Here is a 24087-nt window from a genome sequence, read left to right as displayed (position 1 = left end):
CTGGTCGAGGTGCCCCAGGATTCAAGCTTCAAGACTCAAGACTCAGTTCCTTTCAAGATCTTGCGACGCGGCGCGCGTCGCGCCTTCAAGACGTGTTCAGGATCACCCTTTCCTTTGTTTGTTCTGCTTGTTCTCTCAGGTTGTTGTTTTCTTTTTCATGGATCCTCTGTTTTATTTTCCTTTTCTCTACTGCGCGCTTTGGATGGGTTCAGTGGGGAGGGTTTGGTTTGTTCTCTTTTGTAGCCTGCTTGTGGTTTTGTGTTGTTTTGTTTTGTCTTTGTGCGCGTGCGGGGCGTGATGACGGGTCCGCAGTCCGCGGCGCCCCCTGGAGTCTGAGTTCGCCCACGAACTCAGAGGAAGGGGGGCATGGAACCTAGCTGATCCCAAATTAGGAATCCATCAGAGTTTATTGTTGATTATCCGACGCCCTCCATAGCGCCATCCTGAATCTTATTGATCATCTGGAGTCCTCTTCTTCCCTTCCCTGTCTTTCCACTTAATCCCTCAAAAACAACCAACCGCCGACGCGCGCTCAACGCCGTCGTAAGTGTCTTGGAGCTGGGAATATCCTCGAGCCTAGGCTTCTGGCTTGCATATGTTGTACCTGCATGCACCAGAGGTGGATCAGTTTTTTCAACTTCTCTTGCACAGTCTTGGACTGCGGAAAAGGTTTGCTTTTTGCTTACCTTTGTCCGCAGCTGATTGAGATCCTGGCATCTCTCTCAATTTATGAAATTGATGCCATTCACCTAGGTGTGCATTCTCACAAAAGCAGAGAGGTAAAAGCCTGCTGGCTGGGGTTCTGGTCTGGTTTGTAGATGAGAAGATGAAGAGAATGAGAACAAGAATCTCTGTGCGTTGTGGTGAGATCAATCAACCATCAACAGCATCAAAATAGTATAGTTTTAAATATTATAGTACATTATAAACTAAATATTAAATACATTAAGCACAAATACTTTACATTAAACTTGGTTTTGTCTTGACGGAACAACACTGCTGAATCTCAATCTGATTGGTTTTGTCTTGATGGAAAAACACCGCTGAGTCTTGAGCTGCTTGGTTTTGTCTTGACCCAACAACACCACTGAGTCTCGAGCTGCTTAGACAAATGAGGTTTGTGTGAGCTAGCTCACTTATTTTGTTTCTCTTATGGCTCTGGTGTTGAGTTGGGGTTGAGTGGCTTATGGTTTTCCATTGCTTCTGTGATCCTGGCGAGCAGGTCTGCTTTTTTTCTGGGATCCAAGCCATTCCGCAAGAGTTCTGTAACAGAATGTGTTTGGTCAGTCTTGGGGTAAGAACTGCTGTCTCCTGGTCTTGGGTATGTACTGGGTTCTGGGCTTTGTCTGTTCTGTTTGGCTTGCTGTGACCACTGAGGTTATTGCTGGCTGCTCCGCTGCTAAGATCAATGTGGTGATATTTTTTAGCTTATGGTTTGTGTGCTTTTGGGTCTGGTTCAAAAAAAGGGGCTTACCTTTCTTTGGGGCTGGGGATTTGGGTCTGTTTGGCTGGGCCAGCAATCACTGACCCTTGTAGAACGAGATCACAATTGTCAACTCGTGGTGGTTACCATGCTCCCCGCAGCTTGGAAACGTTGGGAGAGCAAACACCATCCTCACAAATCTTTTTACTTGTCAGTATTCAGAACTGCCTGCCCATGTCATAATGGTTCCAAGGAATATTTCTGGGAACTTCCATTGGTTCTGGGTTTTTGGTTTTGATAACCTCTACACCAACCATTTTGGTTTCCAGAACCAATCCCACAACATTGGGGAAACTGGGAAAAGGTTCTGAGATAGGTTCTGAAAACCAAATTGCTGTGGGCACGGTGCTCATTCTCTCACAAAATGGTTTTTGGGACCAAATTTAGACCAACTTGGTTCCACAAACCACTCTCCAATCAATTTGGTTCCAAAAACCCAAACTTAGCTAAGTCCCTCAATTGGAGGCGCGCAAACGCTGTTGCAAAGCAACCCTCCAAAGGAGGGACTTATGCCCTACCTCACAAAACAGTAGGCAGCAGAAATCCCATTTGGCTGGGGAAAATTTTCAAACAATTCAACTGTTTATATCTTGACTCAGGTAAAAGGTATTGAAAATCTGAGGAGACAGAATTGTCCGCCTACATCTGCCCTTCCACCTGCCACCTCCCTGAGGCAGTGGTGCTCTATTTCTACCTTTGAATCTGAAAAGGGAAATCAGGAATTTGTGAGCGCTCTTAACACAGGTCCTTGGGTAAATCCATACTTTGACACATGCCAAAGATGGTCTTATGTACAACATCCCTCAAGTCTGACAGACCAATACAAATGTGCAACCCAATGCATGTGATTATCAAGAAGGTGGTGTTCAGCTGTCAGGTTTCAGAAAAACATGCACTAAAACAACTGCTAGCACTTGCAAGAAGGCAGTCAGATGTCTTGTGTTGGATAATTGTTTAAAAATCAGGTTTGGTTGTTAAAAATATATAAAAAATGTTAGCAGAGAGCCATGCTTCTTGCGCATCTTTTGAGGTAGCTCACTTGGCCTCAAGTACATTTGTGTAGCTGCTACAGGACAAGACATAACAAAACGTGCAAAACACCCTTCTGCTGCCTACTGCGTAAGTCCCTCCTTCGGAGAGTTGCTTTGCAACAGTGCTCGCGCGCCTCCAATCGAGGGATTTAGCTAATTCGCCAGAAACCACTCTCCAACCAATTTGGTCTTCAGAACCACATCAACCAGAAAATGATTTCAAAACGTTTTGCCGTACGTCTTTTTTGGTTTCCCCAACCGCTTACCAACCGATCCTCAACCAATTTGAAGGGCATCTGGCCGGGAATGAACTGGTGTGAACCATATATTCAATTTGGAATTTGAAAAGCACATCAGAAGAGCTTTTATGAATCGCCGACCGGATCTATCGAGTCTCGAGTCCTCGACTCTGCACTTGCAGGTGTTATGTGCACATAAATATAAGATCCTTTGTCCTGACAAGCTTTGTTCGTTAGAAAATCCTCTACAAACCGCCTCCAGTCCCTCAAGTTCGTCGTTGGACAGCATCACTTGGGGACAATCTCCTCTATCAAGCCTTCTGAATCGTTTCATTGTTGCTGGATGCAAGCTCATAGCCCATCATGAATAAATCCAAGCCCGAACTCAGGACTTTTGAGCAAACCTTGGAGTTGGATCACTGGTTTGGCCCACCTATCACCGAGTCTCAGAATACACTTGCGAATTCAGCAAGTCATCATAACATTCCCTCAGGCCACGGCAGATATCCTCCGGAGGATCGAAAGCCGCAAACATCAGCGAGTAAGCCCTGCATTTGACGTGGAACGTTTGCGACCTCTCTACGCCAACAGCGGCGGAAAACAGAACTAACAAATAGCTGTTCCAGTTACTGCCGGCAATGTGAATCACGCCAGACCTCTGCAGAGCAGCACCGCCGGTCCGGTGAGGAACAGAGCCGTTCCGCCGAGCCCTTTCTCGCCTTATGAGCGCAACCCCTCCTCTCGGCTGGCTCACCAAGCTTCATCGGCCCACCAAACCGACTCACCCGGGATGGGCATGTCCTGGTTATTCGGTACGGATCTCGGTGAACCGAATCTGTCCGCCGACTCCGTCAGCAGGGACCGCAGACTGAGGGAAATTCAAAGAGGGCTCGGAATCAGCGATGAGGTCTATGCTCAAGCAGAGAGGTTGTTTGATGTAAGTCGTTGTTAAGGCAGTCATTGGCCAGAAAGAGGGATTTCATTGTTGAAACATTTCTCTGCTCAGATCCCCCAAGCCGATCGATGGCCAACTTTGATGCTCCTCTTACACAATTCGCATCAGCCGACTGAGCCGATCGAACCGGCCTCCGTTTCTCCCGAGCCGGCGTGGGTGCCACCGCACCTGCAGCGACGAGACCAATACCCCCCTGCCTTGAGAAAATTCATACGTGGCCACCTCGGCCAAATCCTGTTACGGCCTGATCTCGAAGCATACGGACGCACAGGAGGCCGGTGGAACGGCCACAGGCATATCGAGTAGGCACCTGTAATGATCATGCGGGTTTGTCAGAACTGTGCTCTTTTGTCCGTTGTATACTATTCAAACTGATGTCTTTGCTTTGAATTTGCGCGGGTCGATACTTATAGGAAATCATCGACGCCCAATCGCAAGCCTTCCTCGCAACCTTACCCGGCGACACATGGGTTCCTGATCTCATGAAGCTTGTCCGCGAACTCCTGCAGAGCGAAAAGACCATGTTCGCTGATGTAATCCTCAAGGGTACGCATCCGATCTCCCCGGGCCAATTCAGGCCGATGCCAACACTCGACCAGTTGGTAATCTATGTTTTTCGGAGGATGGATTACACGATGGAGCACCAGTCCGATGAGTACATCAAGAGCCTCCCCGAGGTTAACCACCAGTTCGAAGTTCGAATCGCTTACCTCAGATTCCAACTGAACGACCATCGTCGCCAGCGTAGGAACACGCGCTTCTGGGAGGAGATTGACAGGGATCTGGAGTTTAGAAGGAAGCAAACCCCCGCCTACAAGGCTGCGTTTTCCCACCTGGTCCTCCAGAAGGATCGCCAGCTTTGGAATGGCACCAACAAGATCAACGATGTGCCTGCTGACGCTCAACACTTGCCTTCCGAGACGGAGATCCTATCCCAGCTTGAAAGTATCAAACAAGAATCTGGCCACACCACCGAACTCGCTCCTAACAGTGCTCGCAACCTGAATTTGAAACACAAACACAAAATTCACCGTTTCCCAGCAAAAGCTGTCTAGATATACAAATACTTCTACACCTGCTATGTGAATGAACGTGATCTGATACGTGTTTTTTTCCTGAATGATCTGAGACTGATGCATGTCCCTCCTTTAAAGCAAAAAAATGCATTCTTACTCCCAGCTTATTACTGCAGCTTGACTTCTGGTCTGATGTTTGTTTTTCTTCTTTCTCAAACAAAATCTGGGAATGAAGCAAAACACAAAAATAGTTTGGCCCTCTTTTGGTTAAACAAATTTCTCCTGATTGAGAACCCGTTTCCACTTGTGTGTGAGGCTGAAGTCTTCATCTCACGGCTTGTTAAACATTTTCATCAAAATTTGGGTTGAAAATAATTGCACAATGATCAAGCTTAATCATCCCTCACCCACTTTCACCAACTGCAATATCAAAAAATTGCTGCAGTGAAAATCTCAGGGATTTGCCAACAATAGTCTGGCACAGTGTAAGGAAAAGTGCCATCCAACCATGGCCTCCAAGCTTGGTGAAGAGAGAGGGAAGAGATACAGCTTCAACATTGAACTCGTTTGAGTCTGTCTTAAATGTGGTTCTCTTTGAACTGTAGTGCTTTGAATGTGTTAGTGCTTCTCAGGCTGTAAAAATGGTGGCTATGCTGCTTTACAGCACTCTTTATTGAACTATGGGAAAAGACAACTTTGAGAGATGTGAGGGTTGAATCCACAAACTTGCTTACTGAAGGAATCAAACCCTCAACCTGATCAACTTGTAGGAGTGATTCTCTAACCATTGACACAGCCTGCAAGGAGGTGACAAAGCAAGAATCTTGTCAGGGTGATGTTTTCTTGCGCGTGACTGCACAAGTAGCTGCAGTCACTGTGGTTGTGTTGCTGGCAAAACGTCAGTGCAGCGAAATCCGTATTTCAACACCTGCTTGCGGGCAGTGTGAGCTAAGTACACAGTGTTGATGATGAATGATGATGGGTATGGAGTGACAACACACAATGTGATGACCAGAGGTATTATAACATGGCATTTTGGTACACTGCAACTAGGGATGATAATCAGGCCCCCCAAACCCGTCAGGGTTTGGCCCAGGCTTGGGCTAGCATGTTGGGGAATCTTTCAATGTTGGCCCGGCCTGAGAGACCCACGCAATTAGTCGGGGCGGGGTGGGTAGCCCACCGGGCATCCGTCAGGCCACCCCCCCTATATTCACCGGGTGGACCCCCAAGCAGATATGTGATCAGGAGTCAGCAAGTTGCCAAGGTAGTTAACCTGTGCAACCACCAACTTTGGCCTTTTTGGCGGCCACCCTCAACTCTTGACAACATGGCAGGGTCTACCGCAAGGAAATCAACATACTGGTGACTGCCAGACCAAATTTGCAAGCCAAGGAAACCAATGATATACCCCAAATTCAGACTACAGTACCTGCGGAAAGCCAGAGAAAATCACAATAGAGCCAGTAAAAGAAGCAAAAACTCACCAGTGAGGTTTGGGTGCACTTCTCCAAGATAATAGGTCAGTTTCTTTGTGCTTTCCTGAATCTCCCCTCACTTCCAGCAAGTCAACTAACATCATTTTCTTTGAAATTGGAATTTCAAGCCAGCGGCCAAGCAGGCAACCTTGTAGTTAGATATTTTTCAATTTCTATGAATTTTTCTATTGTTTTTTCATTGCCCCTCCCTGGTTATAAAGTAGAAACATATCAAACAGGGATGAAAGGCAATACAACTCTTCAAAAGCTTTTTTTTCTGTTTCTTTATTTATTTATTTTCGCTGGGGCCTGCTGGCCTCCTGTGGGCAGCCCAAGTCATAAACGGGTTTGGGTTGGGTTGGCATTTGAGAGGAACTGGCCCAGCCCGGCCTGTCCACTAAATTCCCAGGCTGAGCCAGGCCGGTGTGGTGATCAATTCTGGAACACATGTCAAATTGTCCACAGAGCACGAGCAGAGTGCACAGCTGAAGGCGGCGGCACATGGAGCTTGACGGCGGAACTGGACTCAAACTGAGCAGGCCAGCACAGACTGGCTATCGGAGGTGGTGATTGGGGGAAGCCGTGGCAGCCAAAAGGGCGGCATGTGTGATCCTCACATCATAGGCTAGACAGGGGCGTGGAAGCTAGGGAGAGGAGTTTGATGGTGGTCAAAGGCAAGCAGCGGAGACAAAAGGAGTTAGCGTGAGAGCAGAGCTTGACGGATGACATGTGTGTGTGTATAGCGCTTGGCAGATGACAAGTGTGTGCATGTGAACGGAGTTAGCAGATGGCGTGCGTGGGAGGCGGGCGGAGGATATTTCTTAGTTCTCTTCCTTTTCTCTATAAAACCCCGGTGGGAGAGGGACGATTCTGCATCATACTCCCCACAGACTCTTTTTTACGGTTTTGACTTTACTTGGTGGATTGTTGTGCTTCTTTTACTTTTTGTATGTTGTGGAGCGGAGTTTTACATTGTAGACTTGCTTTATGTGTTATGGTTGTGCATGCTTTATGGCTGTTTTCTTGGAGTTTTGTGGCGGAGTTATCTTCTTTATGGTAAATTATGCGGCGGAGTTTTATTTTACAGTTTACGTCTGCAGAGCCTTATTATTTTACGTGCTTTACTTTATTTATCACACTCAGAGCCCTACAACGCGGTGGAGCTGCGCAGCGGAGTTTCCCCAGATCAGCCAACTTTACCTGGGAATCATCTTGGAGCAGCGAGGTCCTGCCAATTCTACGCAGGGACCACTTTTGTTCATCACACCGGCCCATGGGCGGCCCGAGCCCGCCCAATTATCTTCCCTAACTGCAACTGTGGCAAACAATCTACTTTCAATACTCTTTAGCATGGTTTTGGTGCAAGATATCAGCACAGCGGAGCAGAAAAACACTAACAGAGTTAACTTCTATGGGATTGAGTTTTGCCTGAAAGTGAGAGTACAAGAGAAGATGTTTTGAAAGAAACAGATCATGTACTTCCATGAATAGGTTGCCTTTATGATCTTGCTGCACCAATGTGTTCGGCGGATACTGGATGTATTGATCCGAGGAGCAGCTGGTCTTGTGTGATCAGCTTGCATAATTGCCAAGACATCAGGGTCTTGTTGTGCGAACAGGAGTGTACAGAAACTGAGTCTTGAAAACTTGGGTCCGCCTTTCCTTCGGATACGTATCATGTAACCCCCCTCGATCGGAGTTGGGAGCTTGGGATAGAGAAGCAAGAAAGAGAATAAATTAAGCATTAAAATTTCCAACAATAATTTGGGCCCGTGTAGTTGTATGAGTAGGTAGTACACAGATGATCTTTTCGCATGCCAGCATTCTGGAAGAAAAGCAAAAAAAGTAAAGTCAAGTTAAATAATACAAGTACATAGCGAAATAAATAGGTGAGCAGCAGTAGGTGGTTTCTTTCTTTCTTTTGGTATCAGGTGGATTGAGTGGGTGAAAAGTGAGTGAGGCGACGAGCAACAGGAAGGGTTGGCATGGTACAGGGTGTATTAGAAGGAGAGGCATAGATTATAGGCGGATGGATGAAGACCAGGAGGGAAGATGGATAAATAACTCAAGGAGAGGGAATTCTCAGGCAAAGTGATGAGGAAGGAAGGTGGATAAATAAATCAAGAAGAGGGAATGCTCAGACCATGTGATGAAGAGAGGGGGGGGTTATTTGGCAGTGGTAGCCGCACGCCTGAGTCTGTTGAGCGCCTTGAGGCCTCTGTGGAGCTCGATGCGGATCTGGCTGGCGGCGAGGAGCTTGGCGCGGATGGCGGGGAGGGCGACGAAGGGTCGGCGGGGGGCCCGGTGGGCGGGGGGGACGAAGAGGGCGAGCCGGCTGTTCCAGAACTCGAGCGGGAGCGTGCCGAGGGCCAGGAAGCTCGGGCTGCGCTCGCCCGTGTTGAGGAACGTGTGCGCACTCAGGCCCGGCCGCGCATGGCCCCGCTTGGACCCGCCCTTCGGGGGCCCCAGACGCCGCGGCTCGGCCCCCGCGGCGCCCGCACAGCTTTGCGAATACAGATCGACGACCAGGCTCATGAACTTGAGGCGGTAGAAGTCGAAGACAAAGGTGGCCAACACGTCCACGAGCTGGGGTTGGAAGGGAGGAGGTCAGAGCGAGGACCGCCGGAGACGGCTGGGGATGAGAGCAACTCACGTGTCGCTCGACTACTCGCCATATGTCGGCGGCTTCAGGCTTGGTGGATGGGTCTGTCGAGCCATCAGACTCGAGCCAGTGTCTCCACAGATCGACCTTTTGGGGCTCGGACTGTACGCGAGCGGTAGACGGGCGATTGGTAAGGCGCAGTGGATGGGCGGATGAGAGACGCAGAGAACTCACCAAGCCCGTGACGATCTTGGTGACGCGCTGGAGGTTGATCCTGGCCACCTGGTCTTTCAGACACTCCATGATCTCCTCTTGGTTTGCCAGCTGCTCCGCGGCAGAGCCGCCGCCGGCCTGGGCCGCCAGATGTCTCAGAATCTCGCTCGCAACCGCCTGCCCCGAAAACAGCGGGTTGTGGACTGCCAGGGAGCTGTCGTCCCACCGCACATCCAGGGCCGGGAGCCCGGGAAGATCGATGGTCAGCAGGTGGCCGCCCCCAATGGTCTGAGAGTTGAAGACGATCGACTGATGGACGCCGTGTTTTTTCAATATGACGACGGTCTGGAGTGTGCACGAAAAAGATATTGTGATCAGAATCAAACACAAAAACGGCGGGGGGGGGGGGGGGGGGGGGGGGTAGTGATCACGCACTCGTTTATCGCTGGGGTCGGCCGTGAGACCCGGAGGTGAAACAGGGGCACTATGGAAATCCGCTTGGGCCGGGTCGGCGAGGCTGGAGGTGTCCAGCTTTCCGCGGACGCGGACCCACCGCCGGCGGCGGATGAAGGTGCGACAGCCGTGCCTGTTGGGCGACCATTTGCGGCTGAAGACGTCGTAGTATTCCCAGCCGTTGGCGTCGACCGGCTTGGTCTGGCGGTCGATCGAGAACTCGGTTAGCCAGTACCATTCCGGCGTCGGCAGGGGGAAGGTGTCGGTGGAATGTGGGGTTTGTCTGGATGAGGATGAGGATGTGTCAATGGGGATATGGTCGAGGAGGTCTTTCAGGCCTGGCACTCACACTACTGCCAGCCGGGTGAGGCCAGGCAAATACTCGGCATCCAGGTGGCCCGGCCGGTCGTACTGTCTGATCGTCTTGACGGTCTGCCAGGGCTTGGAGCGGAAGCGTTCGTTGAAGTTTTCCTGGCCCAGGAAGCTGAGGCCGCCCTGCTGCTCGATGAGGACGTCGGTGGCGAGGATGACCTGGCTGGGCGTCTGTTTCTCGACGAAGTAGAGCGGCTCGAGGATCGGGGCGTTTCCGAGCGGGGACGCGGCGGGGTCGCGGGCGAGGGCGGGGAGGCCGGTGGAGAGGAAGGCCTGGTGCGCGCGCCACTCGTGCTCCGAGCGCCGCCGCCGGGTCTCCGAGAACTCGCGGGGCGGGACGTCCAGAGAGAGCCGGTGTGCCCGGCGGCCACCAGTCGGGTCCGAGCAGGGCTGGGCGAGCAGGCTGGACGAGAAGACCCAGCGGTCGATCTGCCCCGTGCGGTCGTCGGCCAAGAACTCCATGGCCGAGTTCTGCCATTGGGGCAGCTCGGACGAGGTGTCGGGCCAGTTCCTGGGCGAGACGTGGCCGGGTTGGCTCTGATTGTTGGAGGGCCCTGGTTCGGGCAGGCCCTGGGTGACGATGGATAGCGGCGTAGGGCGAGTGCCAGGACGGTCGACGGCAGGGGCGTGAGTCTCTTGCGGGTGATTTTCTGTGATTGGGTCAGGCAAGGTTAATGATGATGGTTTGGTAGTTTTGCGGGTATGGGGGAGAGCACGGAAGATCTTCTGAGCCTTGCCGGGATATTGGTTGGTCGAGTTGGGCGAGACTTGGTGGGATGAGAACCGGGCCTGGCTGGTGTCGGTATCTGGGGTTCCAAGCGAGCTGGAGAAGTTGGTGAGGCTGGGAGGGGTGGAGATGGTCTGGCTGGCCTGTTCTGGGACGGGCTCTTGGGGCTGGTTTGGGGGACGGTTGAGGTGGAGGGGGGAGGAGTGGGAGGGCTTGAGTTTGATGGATTTGATCTTCCTCTGGATAGAGCCCACTCCTCTCTCGACGAGCACGCGTGATTTGTGGGGGATGTTGCTAGCCTGGCGACGCCTCTTGGTGGAGCTGTTGGTCTCGGAGAGGCTGCTGACCTCCTCCTGCTCTTCGCAGAACCAGTCGTCGGGCTTGGGGGACGGCAGTTCGGGGTATCTGTGGTGCTTGATGGTTTGGATCTGGTGCTTGAGCGCATTGAGCTGCTGGATGCCGCCGAGGTGTTTGGGCCGGGCAGGGGCCATCGGGCCGTCCTGGGTGCGGGCGTCGGCCTCCTCCTGCTGCTTGTGCCAGAAGAGTCTCTCGCGGGTGATCTTCTTGATTTCGTCTTCCTCCTCCTTGAGCGCGTGGGGCTTGCGGGTGAGGATCCTCCGGGAGATGCGGACGAGGCGGGGCTTGTCTGGGCTGCTCGGCGGGTTCTGTCTGCCGCGCTTGGGGGTGTTGCTGGGGGCGGCGATGGTTTGGAGGCGTGCGCGGAGGCTGTCGGATGAGGGCTTGCGCTTGAGCAGGAACCTGGAGAGCGAGTCGTCGTGGCAGTGGGCCGAGTAGAAGGATGTGTCGGGCTCAGCCATTGTTGGGGGATGAGTGAGTGAGTGAGTGAGTGAGTGAGTGTGGGTATGCTGCTGATATTTATGTGTGTTTTCCGTCCAGCCTGGCTCAGCTGGCATCAGCCAGCCCTCTCGGCTGTCCGAGCGAGGCCTGGTTCGGCGCAAGGGCTGGGCTGAGGGCGGGTGGGCCAGGCCGCTGGCTGCGTGCCCACTCACTTGCAAGGTGATCACTCACAGTCAAACTGACACCTGTTTCATAAAAAACACTTCTCATCCTGCAGCATCCAGCTCCCTGCCCACTGAAGCAGCGCCAACCAGAGTGCAATCAACCGAGCTTAATTCGCAAGCGCTGCACCAAGAACAGCAACCAGAAGAGCACCAACCAACCTAAACATTCATCATCAACACAACTTGGCCTCAACCCCTTCAAGACCTCGAGACTTCATGCACTAATGATCAACAACAAAAGATTGTAAATACTTTGGAAAGACTCCAATCACCGAGTTAAGCCAACTATATACCATCACACACAATACGTAAGGTCAACTCATAGTAATACTGGAATCAGGAATAGAAATATAAAACACCTCAACTCTGAGTCTCAAACAGGGTAAACTGTTGGCTGCAAGGGAAATAATCTTACTGTCTAAGATCAATGGGAAGTCAAAGGACTGTCTCTGAATATATATATATATATATATATATATAACTGATAGACAATCAAATGAAAGGAAAAAGAGATACACATGCACCAGGAAAAATCAATTCTCACCAGACATCAGCTGACATCAAGCAGCAATCACTGTCACTTTTTTTCCAGCGCTGGTGCTACCACAACTAGGCTACAATGGCCCCTTTGTTTCCTACAGGGGGCCGTCCATGTGGCCAACTGTGCAGCTGGTGGCTAGCTCATGAGGGGACTTAGGCTGATGTCACCTGTAGTCTAGTGACAGTTTGTTTTTCCTGGTGACAATCCAACCAAGAGATCAGGCAACACTGAAACTGATACAGCCATGTTAGGAAAGCTTGCCGGCTTGTGTGGCTGAAACAATTTCAGCATTTCAGCCACAGGCCTGTACAGCTACACTGTACAGGCAGACAATACCCGTTCAGGCAGCCGGTTGCGCTTGACATGGGTGCCAGGCCCGGCAAGGGGCGAGGGAGGCAGGGGCAGCGAAGAGCCAGATCAAAGTAAAATCGCTCCAGGAATCCAACGGTGGGGCCCTCAAGGCCCCAAAGTGGAAAACAAAGAAACTAGGTTTTTTCTTCCAATGGCATTCCTGACATACAGGAGCCATACAGGCTTTGAGGCTGAAATCAGCAGCCCAAAAGTCGGGCCTGCCCAAAAGCAAGCTTTTCTAACATGGCTGTACAATTTATGTATTGGGTGATACCATGTATTTCATTGATTTTCCAATCCACAATAAAAACAATACAGCAAAAGCAAAAAAGCTTGCCGGTGCAGGAGGCTGAAAATTGCCTGCTGCATTTCAGCCACACACCTGTACAGCTCCACTGTGCAGGATGTCACATTGCCTCCGGGCGACTGGTTGAGCTTGAGTTGCGCGTTGGGCGGACTAGTGGGTGAGGAAGATAGTCCTGACAAAAGTGGCCGATGGATGGGGGTAAAATTGCACCAGGATTCCAATGGTGCAACCCTCAATACCCCAATGTCAATAATGAAGGAAATAGCATTTTTCTTCCAATGATATTCCTGTATGCAGCTTGACATACAGGACCTATACAGGCTTGAAGGGCAGTGCCTGAGATTCCAAAATCGGGCCTGCCGAACCGCAAGCTTTTTTGCTTTTGCTGTATCATATATTCTGTTTGAAAAAACCAATATGATACCACTTTATTGTCTCAAAAAGTATTGCACCTCTATTGACCAATAGAGAATGTCAAAGTAGACCTGGGTACCATTTGGCACCAGGGTATGCAGCCGCTGTTTTCTTGACCAAAGTGGGTGCATGGCGGGTGGAGGTGGAGTGCGCCAAGCAGTGCCAGGTACCTCCTAACAGGTACTGGTTGACATCCACTATTGGGCAATTTGGGATCAATCCAAGCGCACGTCCCAGCAATACACCCTGTATGGTATCATATGCTTGCACCAATGCAAACTTTTTTGATACACCTGGATTGCATTGGTCTTCAGATATGATCAATATTGATGCATTGTATTGGGCATAAAATTTAATAAAATACCAACAAATACCAACACATGTTATATTGTATCAGTTTCACTTTTGGATCAGGATTCAGCTGTTTTCTTCTCACCTTCATTTTCTCTAACTTGAGTCATTTGGGGTTGTTAATTGGCTGGCTTAAACAACAATTAGAGCAACCACATTAATCCTTAACTTGCACCCTATAAGCAGTATTGGGTTTCATGCACCTGGAGAAACAAGGATGAAGGGGAAATGAGGAGGTTGAAAGGGCCCCAATAGCAACACAGGAGTCATGATATCTTGGGCTTAGTAGAGATAGTGAACCTTCATTTGGTTTTGTGATAATCTTGGGGATCCTCCTGGAAGGGACAACCACTGGCTTCAAGCCTTTTCCTTGTGTAAGTCTAAAGCTGGGGTGGCTATTCCTTTAGGGAATATTAATCTCAATTGGTAACACCTATTCCATAATGGTATTATTAGTTACCTAGTGCATATCTGTACTAGGGCTGCTCATTGGCTTTGTGACTAGGAGCAATGGTGGACCAATACACTAACGTTATTTGTTAGTGTAGTGTATTTTATCCAAAACCAGCTAACAATAACAAAATTTCTGTTATCTTGTTTTCTGTTTTGCTAACAATACAGGAACTTGCCCAGGAAATAGTGATGGATAACAGCAATAACTGTTATTGTATCCTGTTAGTAGCAATAAAAGGCCTGTTATTGTTGTTATTGCTGTTATTTCCTGTTATTGTTAGTATGGATACTGGCGTCTCAGATAACAAATAACATGAATTTGGGAGTCAATAAAATGGCTACACTAACAGTTATTGTCCAATAACGTTGGTGTAGTGCAGTGGCCCATTGCTGCTAGGAGTCTGCTCTGCACACCAGAGGCTGAACACACACCCTCTCTTTCCGGCATGGGTAGGCAATAACTCTCTGTGCTATGAGGTATAAAGTGGCCTTTTGGTGCTTTGAAGTAGTACTTCCAAGCATTTGAGGCCAAATTTTGATCCCACTAACAAGAACGGTATTATTACATCAGCTGTCACCAGATCTCTTACTGGCTCTAAATTTCCCAAGTAAATCCAAACCTTTTAGCAGCCTTATGGTGGTTTGGGATGGTTCAAGAACACTCAAAGCTGACAATTCAAGCCTGCAAAACAAATCTTTGAAGTCTAAAATGATGCACCAGGCCTCATCTGTTGTGTCAAGATATTGAATGTTATAACTAATGTGTGCTTTGTGGCATGTATTTTTTTTTTTCTGAAAACATTTTGCAAGACTTCACAGTGAACCATATTCATCACACCCAATTAATTGGTGTTATGAACTGCACAAATGTGCCATAGCTTATTCCCGGTAAATTTTATTGTTTACTTACATTTCACAGCTTCCCTCCATATGGGTAAGCCAGGGAGAGATCCTGACACTATCCCCATCTAGCAATTTAACTAGGACCAGGCCCTGAACCCCTTCTCCCCCAAGAGCAACAATGGGTAGTTCCATTACTTTGCATTATCTGCACAATTTTGGTAACATAACTACCCTAGTTACCCGCGGCGCCCTGTTACATTATTTGTAACAGGGTCTTTGCAGGCCTTGCCCATAATGTAACAGCCTCTTTTTTGAGGTTGTTACTGCGTGTTATCCACTGGATAACGTGTGGACCCCAAAAGGCTGTTTCTGGCCCAGAATCCATCAGTTATCCGGCGCCCCGCAGGTGCTGATAATGTAACAAACACCACTTACTTCCTCTTACATTATGGTGGTGCCGTTACGAGTAACTGTAACAATAACAGCTAAAAAACTATTATGTTACCGTTATCAGTAACATAACTACCCATTGTTGCTAAGAGTGCTCAGCAACTATGTCAGTTTTTGACGCAATCAAACAAACTCAAGGCCTCACTTGGCATAAATGTGGCTTTTGCTAGTTTGCTTATGCCTCATTGCTTGCTGGTCTCAGAAATCTGACACCTCTCCAGCCAAATTAGCTCAAACTTGTAAGTGAAAACCAAAAGTGGGTGACTTCCCGTGCAATCTGGATGTTGGTTTAGACCCAAAAAGTCCAGATCTTGGCAGGGAGATCTAGCTTTTTGGGCTCTAGATCATCTCTGTGAGCCTTCCAGATCACAACGGGAAGTCATCCAGTGCTCTGCTGATTTGAAATTTTGCATTGTTGAAAATTCCATATATGGATTCCCCTAGTCAATGATGCATTATGCCATGGTTAGCGTGTAATATCCTAATTTAGTGGTTTTTTAGCGCTGCTACATTAAACTAAATGGTAGCAGATGTACTATTACAATTACAGCTAACTCAGGCTGGGGAAAAAAGTGCAATTTTTGCTACAAATTACAGCTAATTTAGCATAGCAAGCCGTTAATTAGCTGTAATTTAGTGTTAGCAGGTTTTAGCAGGTTGGTATTACACTAAAAATTACAGTCCCAGATTATTAGCAGCAAGCATCACATTGCTTTTTTAGCAGCGCTAATTACATTGGCATAACAGATGCATCATTGCCCTAGTGGAGGTGACATATGAGGACAGTTTTGGTGGGCTTTTCCAAGATTTTCTGAGATTTTCCACATATCACTTCATTACCACATAGTTCATGTTGTGAAATAGGGTCTAGTATATTGTATGTACCTTAATTTAGATAAGCTGCATCAGGTGTCTACATACTTTTGAATGGCAAGCAGTGCACGACATGGATGTGAAGATGAGTACAACACTTACTCCCAGGATTAGCAAGAAGCATCTTTACTCTTGCTTGGGTTAAATCCTACTCCGGGAGACTGGAGTACATATCTTGGTGCCATTGAAATCAGGCCCGGTGTGGTTGATGACGGGGTTATGTTACACTCATCCAAGCTAAAACCAAGAACAATGCGGCTGCTCTCTGGGTCAAGTAGACTATAGTGGGATTGGCGAAATGTTCCTATTGGATTCTGGGTCCAGATGGATTTTGTTGCAGTTTGGCAAAAGCGCTTCAAGATTTGCTCGGAGAGTTGCTCTACCGTTGAGGAGTTTTTTGCCAGGGGATCAAATGCTTTTTGGGACGAAGTGAGAGAGACATTGGTATCGAAGTAGGCGACGGCTATGTAACGTGACTCAATCAACAACGCTTGGAAAAGGAAGGATGTTTGGAAAGAGCTGCTTCAATTGCTTCTGACGTGTAGCCTCAACATCGATCTTGAAGAGCTCCGCCATCTGAGACCAATCCTTGCATTGCTGTATCTTGGTCTTGAGTTCCTTGCGAGTAAATTTGTTCTTATTTGCACCGCTCTTGGTGTCATTGGTGTGCGACTTGACATCCATTGTAGACAGACAATATCTAACAAGGGAGATAATTTTCTTTCAGTGATAGAAGTTCTCCATCTCAGAGATAAGAGAAAAACACTTACTTGGCGTTAGGATAGGCTTGTCCGGTGACTATACCTGCTTGAATGTACCGAGGCATGATCTCCTCGATCGGGTTGAGGAGCCCATCCATCCTGAAACAAGATACGTTACTTTCGGCTCCACGAGCAATCATGACTCGTGTGACCCCAGTCAACTCTTTAAACTTTGGGAGGTCTTGAACACTGAAACAGTCGCCATTCGCAACCACTGGTAGTGGGTTTTCACTTGTGCGGATCCCATTGACAAAGTCAACGATTTCCCGGAGTCGATGTAAAAGGGCAGGCTCGGTGGATCTCATCGGTTGTGTACGACAGTGGACAGTCAAGCACGACACGCCTGTCTCGCATATCTTCTTGACCAGGGACAGTGTATCTTCTTGGCTTGGTAGCAATCTAATCTTGACCGAAATCGGATGGGTGGGTAAATTTTGAACCAAGTGCGTCAAGATCTGCATGAGAAATTGGAGATAAGTTAGTTCCATGTCGAATGGAAACCGAGGAAGTCGGATGGCTGAACCTTACACCGCACAGTTTATCTGGTTCTTTCAGCAAAGCGGCACCCATTCCACCCTTGAGAGAGAAATCCTGATCATGAGATTATGAGGCAAATACAGTACAACAGTTGAGTAAAGAGTATGGATTGGGGCAGGAGATTTCAATATGCAGACCTTGGGACAACCGCAATTGAGATCAATTCCACTGACGTCATCAGCGACGGTTTGTGCTGCTTGAAGAGCGAGGTCTTTGTTAGCACTTCCAATCTGGTAAATTAGACGAGACTTTCTAAAATCAGAACTTCGATCAGCTGAGAGAATTGACACACAAACAACAGATTTGCTTCAATTACTCTATAGGATGGGTTTGCCAAATCGAGCTGGCACCATTGTTCTTTGTATACAGAATTGTTCCACTTGATTCTGTTGTGACGGAACAGATTCAGCCCGCATGGAGAAGACGAACGAAGGACTATAGACGACTTACCGTCAACTGCCCTGGTAGATCCGATAATAGCTTTATCCACAATCTCCGGGCCCCAAACCAAGTCCGCGCCGTACTCCAGGGCCAGCAGTCTAGTGGGCACTTGGACGAGGAAAAAAACGAACAAAATCAGCACTCTTTGTTGAGTGACTTTTCTGAGATTCTGTTCAAGAGATTCACGTGTTCCTATTCTCACCATGGGAGCCAGGTAGGCACCAGGTGTATATAGCTTGTGCCCGAGATGTAGCTTCGATGGCTTCGGTGCAGTCGCGGTCTCAAGTCGAGTACGCTTGGCGGATGGTTCATTCGATCCATTGGGAGATGCTGATGGTGAGGTGCTGCGTGGCCGAATCTGATTTCCCATTGTGAAGTAATTGGTCAGCTCGGTTTGCTTGCGGCCGATGAGGTTGAACAAGCGGATTGAGGACGAGCTCATTGGCCAGTGCGAGGTTTTCCGGCAACTCTCCACGCAACTCAGAAAACCGGGCGATGCAGTCCGGGGAGGTCCGGAGGTCCGGGGCATCCGGGGCATGCACTCATGTTCCCCAAGTTCAAGCTCAGTCTCAAGAAAGAGCCCAAGTCAACGAACGACGAACCTGACTCAAATACCCTTCACCGTCCTACAATTCATATCCAACCCATCAGCATTTTGTTGTGTTGGGCTTCATCATACCCCTGTGAAACGAATAAGACAAATTGGAAAGATTTCTGAACTGAGTGTGAGTAAAAAGATATTTGAAACACAAGTAAAGATAAGGCAAAGGTTTTGCTGGTGCACAAGACAAGTTGAATCCAGTTGGTCAAAAAACATCTGGTTTTGAAATTTGAAAACATGTGGGTTGATTCATTGGGACTTGAATTGAGGTATTGAACACATTGGAATCAACAATTCCATGATCATGTCTAATGTGTAAGAAAATTCATGTTTCTGGTGGAATTAATTTCCTCACTCCTGAGTTAAGCCACTTCAAGTACAGTGGTGTAACTCTAGTTGTATTCATTTCTACTGAATTTATCAAAAAGATTTGCATGTATGATACTGTCTTGATTTTTGATAAAATCAAACATATATCTTTCTTCACATGATTTGTCATATATCTTGCTAAATTCAAGATAGGCATCATGAGATTGGGAATTGAAATTTTCTAGGAGTGGTAGAACATAAGCTTCATTATTACCACTGTAGATTTGACTATGACCTGACGCAGCAAACACTTCCAGATCTTTTTTGATTTCAAATGATTCAACAGCTTTTGAGAAAGACAACAAAAATTCTTTTTTTTCTTCCATTCTCAAATCCTTTGGGTTTTCTTCAGTCATACTTTCTACAGTCTGCTTTAAAATCTCTTGATGAAAGTTTCTTTCAATGAAATCCAATATTTGGCAGATAGAAATGCAAAAGAAAAGTTGATCTGGGAAATAGGGATCCTCATTTCCATCCAAAAGAACAATCTTCAATGTTTTCCTTAGATTTGCAATGTCAAGACTGAGTTTAATGTTGAAATCATTCTCAATTTCATTTGAAGCCAGACATGGGTTAAAATTGGATCCTTCAGAGAATTTTAATTTGTTGATATATTCTTGGATTGAAAAGGAGTTGAAGAAAGTTCCAATTCTTGTTGATGGGGAATAATACACAGGTAGTGAATTAGCAAAAAACAACAATTTTCTTGACAAATAACAAAGATCTATTATCAATTTATCTTGTTTCCTAAGAGCTATGGAGATATAAATAAATCAGAAATCAAAAACTCATATTGGCATCATTTTTATCTATCTACATAACTGTGGAAAAAACTTACAATTGATCACAGGTTCACCAACCATTAGTTTCCAGTACCAGTGGTTGTGAATTGTGCTAAAACCTGCTTCCCAGAGCATGCTCAGATGCTCATCAGCAATACACCTACTTGCATGAAAAGTTGATTGACTAATAAACTCCTGGTCATGAAAGACCCTTTTGATCATGTTTTCTTGAGTTATCAAACCGTTATTGAGCAAGAGAGCTATTATCTTGAATATGTAATTCCGAGCCATGATTAATTTGTGTTGTGAGGATGTATAACTATTTTCATCACAGCCAAGTTGGTTGTTTTGATTAATAATCAGTTTCTTTAGGTCATCTATCAATGCATGACTATATTTCTGCCAAATTATTTGGAGAATATCTTGAGGAATTTGTTCAAAATGCTTTGGCAATGTTTGATCTTCCAACTTATTTGCTTCTGAGCATAATAATTCCAGCATCATTTGGTTTGAATTAAAATCAAATTGCCCAAACTCTATCAGCTTCACATGTTTCAAAAAATAAAGCTTATTTCTAGCTTTATTCAGAAGATCTTGGCAAAATAGTTCTTTCTTCTTCCCCATAATGTCAAATGAATATGAATTTGGACAATCATTTTGTTTTTGAATTTCTAGCCCAATATTGGAAATTTCCTGAAAATCTTTCTCAAGTGAGACCAATTTTTCTACTTGCTCTTTAAGATCAGAAAAAATAAATGATCTTATATCAAATCAATTTTATGAATCAAAATAAAACACACACCATTATTTTTTTCCCAATTTTTTAACAATGCTACACCTGAGAGAAACCCACATCAATTGTGTTGGATAGTAAATGATAAACTTCCTTTTGGAATAAAATGAAAAACTTACGCTGATGATCTGGCAATGAATGGAGAATATGTGATTCCTTAACCATTTTTAGAAATACAAATCTGTTTCTTTCCTGATTCACATTAATTTGAGAAAATTGAGCATCTTTCTCAAATAGTTTGGTTGGATTTTGTTCTGAATCCACATTTCCCCCATTTTCAGGAAATTCTGGATGCCATTGGGGCGAATTCAAACCACCCTCTGAAAGTAAAATTTCAAAATATTTTAAAAAAGTCCAAATAATGTGACAAAAGAACAGTTAATCATAAGATGAGAGTATATACGCACCACAAAGTCTTTGCATATCATCATTCTCAATCCCTGGTTTGATCATGTGGTTCATGCAACAGGCAGTGGTGATGAAGCTGAGAAGAATTCTGGGATAAATCATTTGTTGCAGTGATGATAAGTCAAAATTGATAAGAGTTTCAGGGATTCATTTGAAGGAAACCTGATACACCACTTTTATCTTGTTACATGTAAGTGACATGAACATAGTCCTTGACTACTCAGTGTTTCACAGTTTTTTTTCATGATATATATCTCATTCCTTTGAATAGTAGTGAAAATAATTGATTCCTTGAGCTCTCACTCCAACATCTTATACCAACAGTTTCCTATACCCATAATACACTTTTTTTCCTGCAGCTTTGCAAATTTCCCCAGTACATTTGATGGGGAAATCCAAAGGCTGTAAAATATGTATGTGTGGAATTTTAGCGTACAACAAACTAAGGATGTGACCTGGGGTTTGGGAAGGGGTCTGAGGGTCATCCCAAACCCTGGAAAATCCCCGGGGCACACCTTTTTTTTCTTGAGTAGCTTATCACCATGAATGCCCAAATGGATCTATGTATTGGATTTTATCCACCTTCAGTGGCATTTAATGGTGTATTATCCAAGGACTTTCTGTGTTCACAATCTTTGGAGGTCAATTCTAGCTTTTTTTAAGGTCTATTCTGTGGAGGGGAAGATGGAGTCTGGGGGTCCTGGATCCTGTATGGCAGATTGCAGGATGAGGAAGCATTCTGGGATCTCCAGGCTCTTGAACCTTGAGAGTGCCATCTGTGACATGTACGTGTAAGCTATGTACATGGAAGCCTGCGCTGCGGAGCCCATGCCACAGCTCATAACAGCTATTTTCCCAACTTTTCAACAGCTTTGTAGATAGTAACAAGGTCATTAGAATGCAACAAAAAAAAAACTCTTGAAATTGTGCCCCCCCTCTTTCTGCCGTCCTCCCATACCCCAGGACTTTTGGGTTTTCAAGAGGGCCCTCCTGAACCCTGTTACCTGGGTTCAGACCATGGGGTTAGACCCTGGGATGCCAGTTTGGGTCACAGCCTTTTTTGTACTAATTCTTTTGCATTCTAATGACTGTGTTAATGGATGAAAAGGGCAAACACCTGAGGCAGCAAAGATAGTGCTGTGAGCTAAAGCAAACAGTCTGATGAGCAGTTCAGGTGGAGGCACACCTGCGAAATGAGTGAAGAACATTGGATGAGTTGAATGATATTGAGAACAATCAGATGAATCAATGAAAACAATGTTATGATATATAGCCTGAGGCAGCAAAGATAGTGCTGTGAGCTAACACAAATGGTCTGATGAGCAGTCCAGGTGGAGGCACACCTGAAGGATGATGAAAAATGACACAAGACTAAGAACAAGATGAGAGATACCAGGCATACCTGCAAACCAAGTGAAGAAAATTGGATGAGTTGAATCATATTGAGAACAATGGGATGAATAAAGAACAACTGAGTGGAAGTGAAGTTGAACTAAATATTGTGTTTTGAAAAAAGCTTGGACACTTTTCCAAAATCAGTTCTGCACCGGAAAGTCCAAAAGCTACACTTATGGGGTCTGGGAGGCACTGGCAGCTGGATATGAGTAGAATCTGTGAGTGAACCCCATTTTTGGCGTACATCAAGTGAAGTTGGTGTTTTTGTGATGGAGGGGGGGATTACCCAAATGTCCAAGAATTATTCAAAACACAATACATCTACATTAGGTTTACACAATATCATCAACTGAGTTCAAAACTAAGTGGTTCCAATTAGAGATGGCCAAACGGGTCTGGGTACCCGCGACGGGTGCGGGTACTTGCTGTGAATTTCTCCAATTTTGGACACCCGGACCCAGACACGGCACCCGCCAACGGGTACCGGCGGTACTTGAGGCGGGTACCGCAGGTACCGCACTGGTGACCGATTGAGTGGGGTATGTACACACCCCTCTCGATGACCGCACATTGGGCGGGGTGCACATCCCACTTGATGACCGGCCATTGAGTGGGATGCGCACTCAACCCAATGACCGGCCATTGAGTGGGGGTGTAGGCTGGTCATCGAGCAGAGTACACACCCCGCTCAGTGGCCGGCCATCGTGATCACCCCACTCGCTGTCCGGTCATCGCGTGGGATGTGGAGGTGTGTACTCCGCTCAACAATGGCCGGTCATCGAGGGTGTGTACTCCACTCGATGACCGTTCATCAAGCAGGGTGTGTACTCGGTGACTGGTCAATGGTCATTGAGTGCGCATCCCACTCAATGGCTGGTCATGGAGTGCACAGGCCATCGAGTGAGATGTGTATCCCGCTTGATGTCCGGTCATCAAGCGGGGTGTGTACTCCGCTTGATGTCCGGTCATCAAGCGGGGTGTGTACCCCACTCAATGGCCGGCCATCCACTGCTGACATTGGCGGGTACCTGTTTGGTACCCGGGTACCCGGTGATTTTCCGGCCCAAATTGCATACCCGGACCCGTACACGGCACCTGCAGACGGGTACTCAAAGGGCAGTGGCGGGTGCCGGGTACCGCCAAACGGGTACCCACTGGCCATCTCTAGTTCCAATCCACAGCACAGTAAATGAGAGTATGACCGCGCCATAGGTGCCTCAATACATGTTACTATCTATTTACAAAGTTTTTGCATAATTCTTTGAGATTATTTTCCAAATTTTCTGGTTTCATTGAATGGGGGCAACCACATATTTTTTACATCCTTTCCACATACAAATGTCAGATGAGGCCCAAGGCCAAATCCACCCTCAGATCCAACATCCTCAAGCAGATTGTCTAGGAGTTGTAGAGAAAAACTGAGTTCATATTTAGAACCAGAGCACTTTCTTGACCCTGCCAGCCACTGCCCATGACCATTGACCGCTGTCCTCTGCCCGCATGGGGGGGGGGGGGGGGGGCAGGGAGGGGTCAAACAAGTGCTGGGTTGTTACAGAAGGACATCTCAGGCTAGAGAATGTCAAACAGTACCTTTGGGATTTTTCTTCATTACAAACACCTCTCAAAACTTTGGTAAATCTTACAATTTTATGTCAAACTAGAGGCCAAGGCGGCTTTGCCGCTGCAGGACAAGGGAGCAACATTAGGCAATCCCCAATCCAGCCTTTCTCTACCCTGTTCAAATTCAATCTAGATGCACCAGCCAGTCCCCCCCCCCATGGATGAATTTTTTTGTGTCTGGCACCGCAGATGTTTTCTCAGCACCT

General features: G+C 47.0%; 3 protein-coding genes across 3 annotated transcripts; 1 reads left to right on the top strand and 2 right to left on the bottom strand.

The window, feature by feature from the left end:
• Window positions 1-3116: 3116 nt before the first annotated feature.
• Window positions 3117-4763, top strand: PtA15_1A144 (uncharacterized protein; the record flags this gene model as incomplete). Its single annotated transcript, XM_053165140.1, has 5 exons — window positions 3117-3294; window positions 3371-3690; window positions 3760-3860; window positions 3980-4010; window positions 4122-4763. The coding sequence occupies 5 exons, from the start codon at window positions 3117-3119 to the stop codon at window positions 4761-4763; spliced, it is 1272 nt and encodes a 423-aa protein (XP_053016361.1).
• Window positions 4764-8368: 3605 nt separating this feature from the next.
• Window positions 8369-11387, bottom strand: PtA15_1A143 (uncharacterized protein; the record flags this gene model as incomplete). Its single annotated transcript, XM_053165139.1, has 5 exons — window positions 8369-8788; window positions 8856-8966; window positions 9039-9362; window positions 9453-9753; window positions 9820-11387. 5 exons carry the CDS (start codon window positions 11385-11387, stop codon window positions 8369-8371), a joined length of 2724 nt encoding a protein of 907 aa, XP_053016360.1.
• A 5264-nt stretch (window positions 11388-16651) lies between these two features.
• PtA15_1A142 (uncharacterized protein) lies at window positions 16652-18355 on the bottom strand (the record flags this gene model as incomplete). Its single annotated transcript, XM_053165138.1, has 7 exons — window positions 16652-16874; window positions 16945-17390; window positions 17464-17526; window positions 17610-17724; window positions 17789-17858; window positions 17923-18021; window positions 18100-18355. 7 exons carry the CDS (start codon window positions 18353-18355, stop codon window positions 16652-16654), a joined length of 1272 nt encoding a protein of 423 aa, XP_053016359.1.
• Window positions 18356-24087: the final 5732 nt, after the last annotated feature.

Source organism: Puccinia triticina, chromosome 1A (genome assembly GCF_026914185.1).
Source record: "Puccinia triticina chromosome 1A, complete sequence".
Taxonomy (NCBI): Eukaryota; Fungi; Basidiomycota; class Pucciniomycetes; order Pucciniales; family Pucciniaceae; genus Puccinia; species Puccinia triticina.
This window is presented reverse-complemented; position numbering and strand designations above follow the sequence as displayed.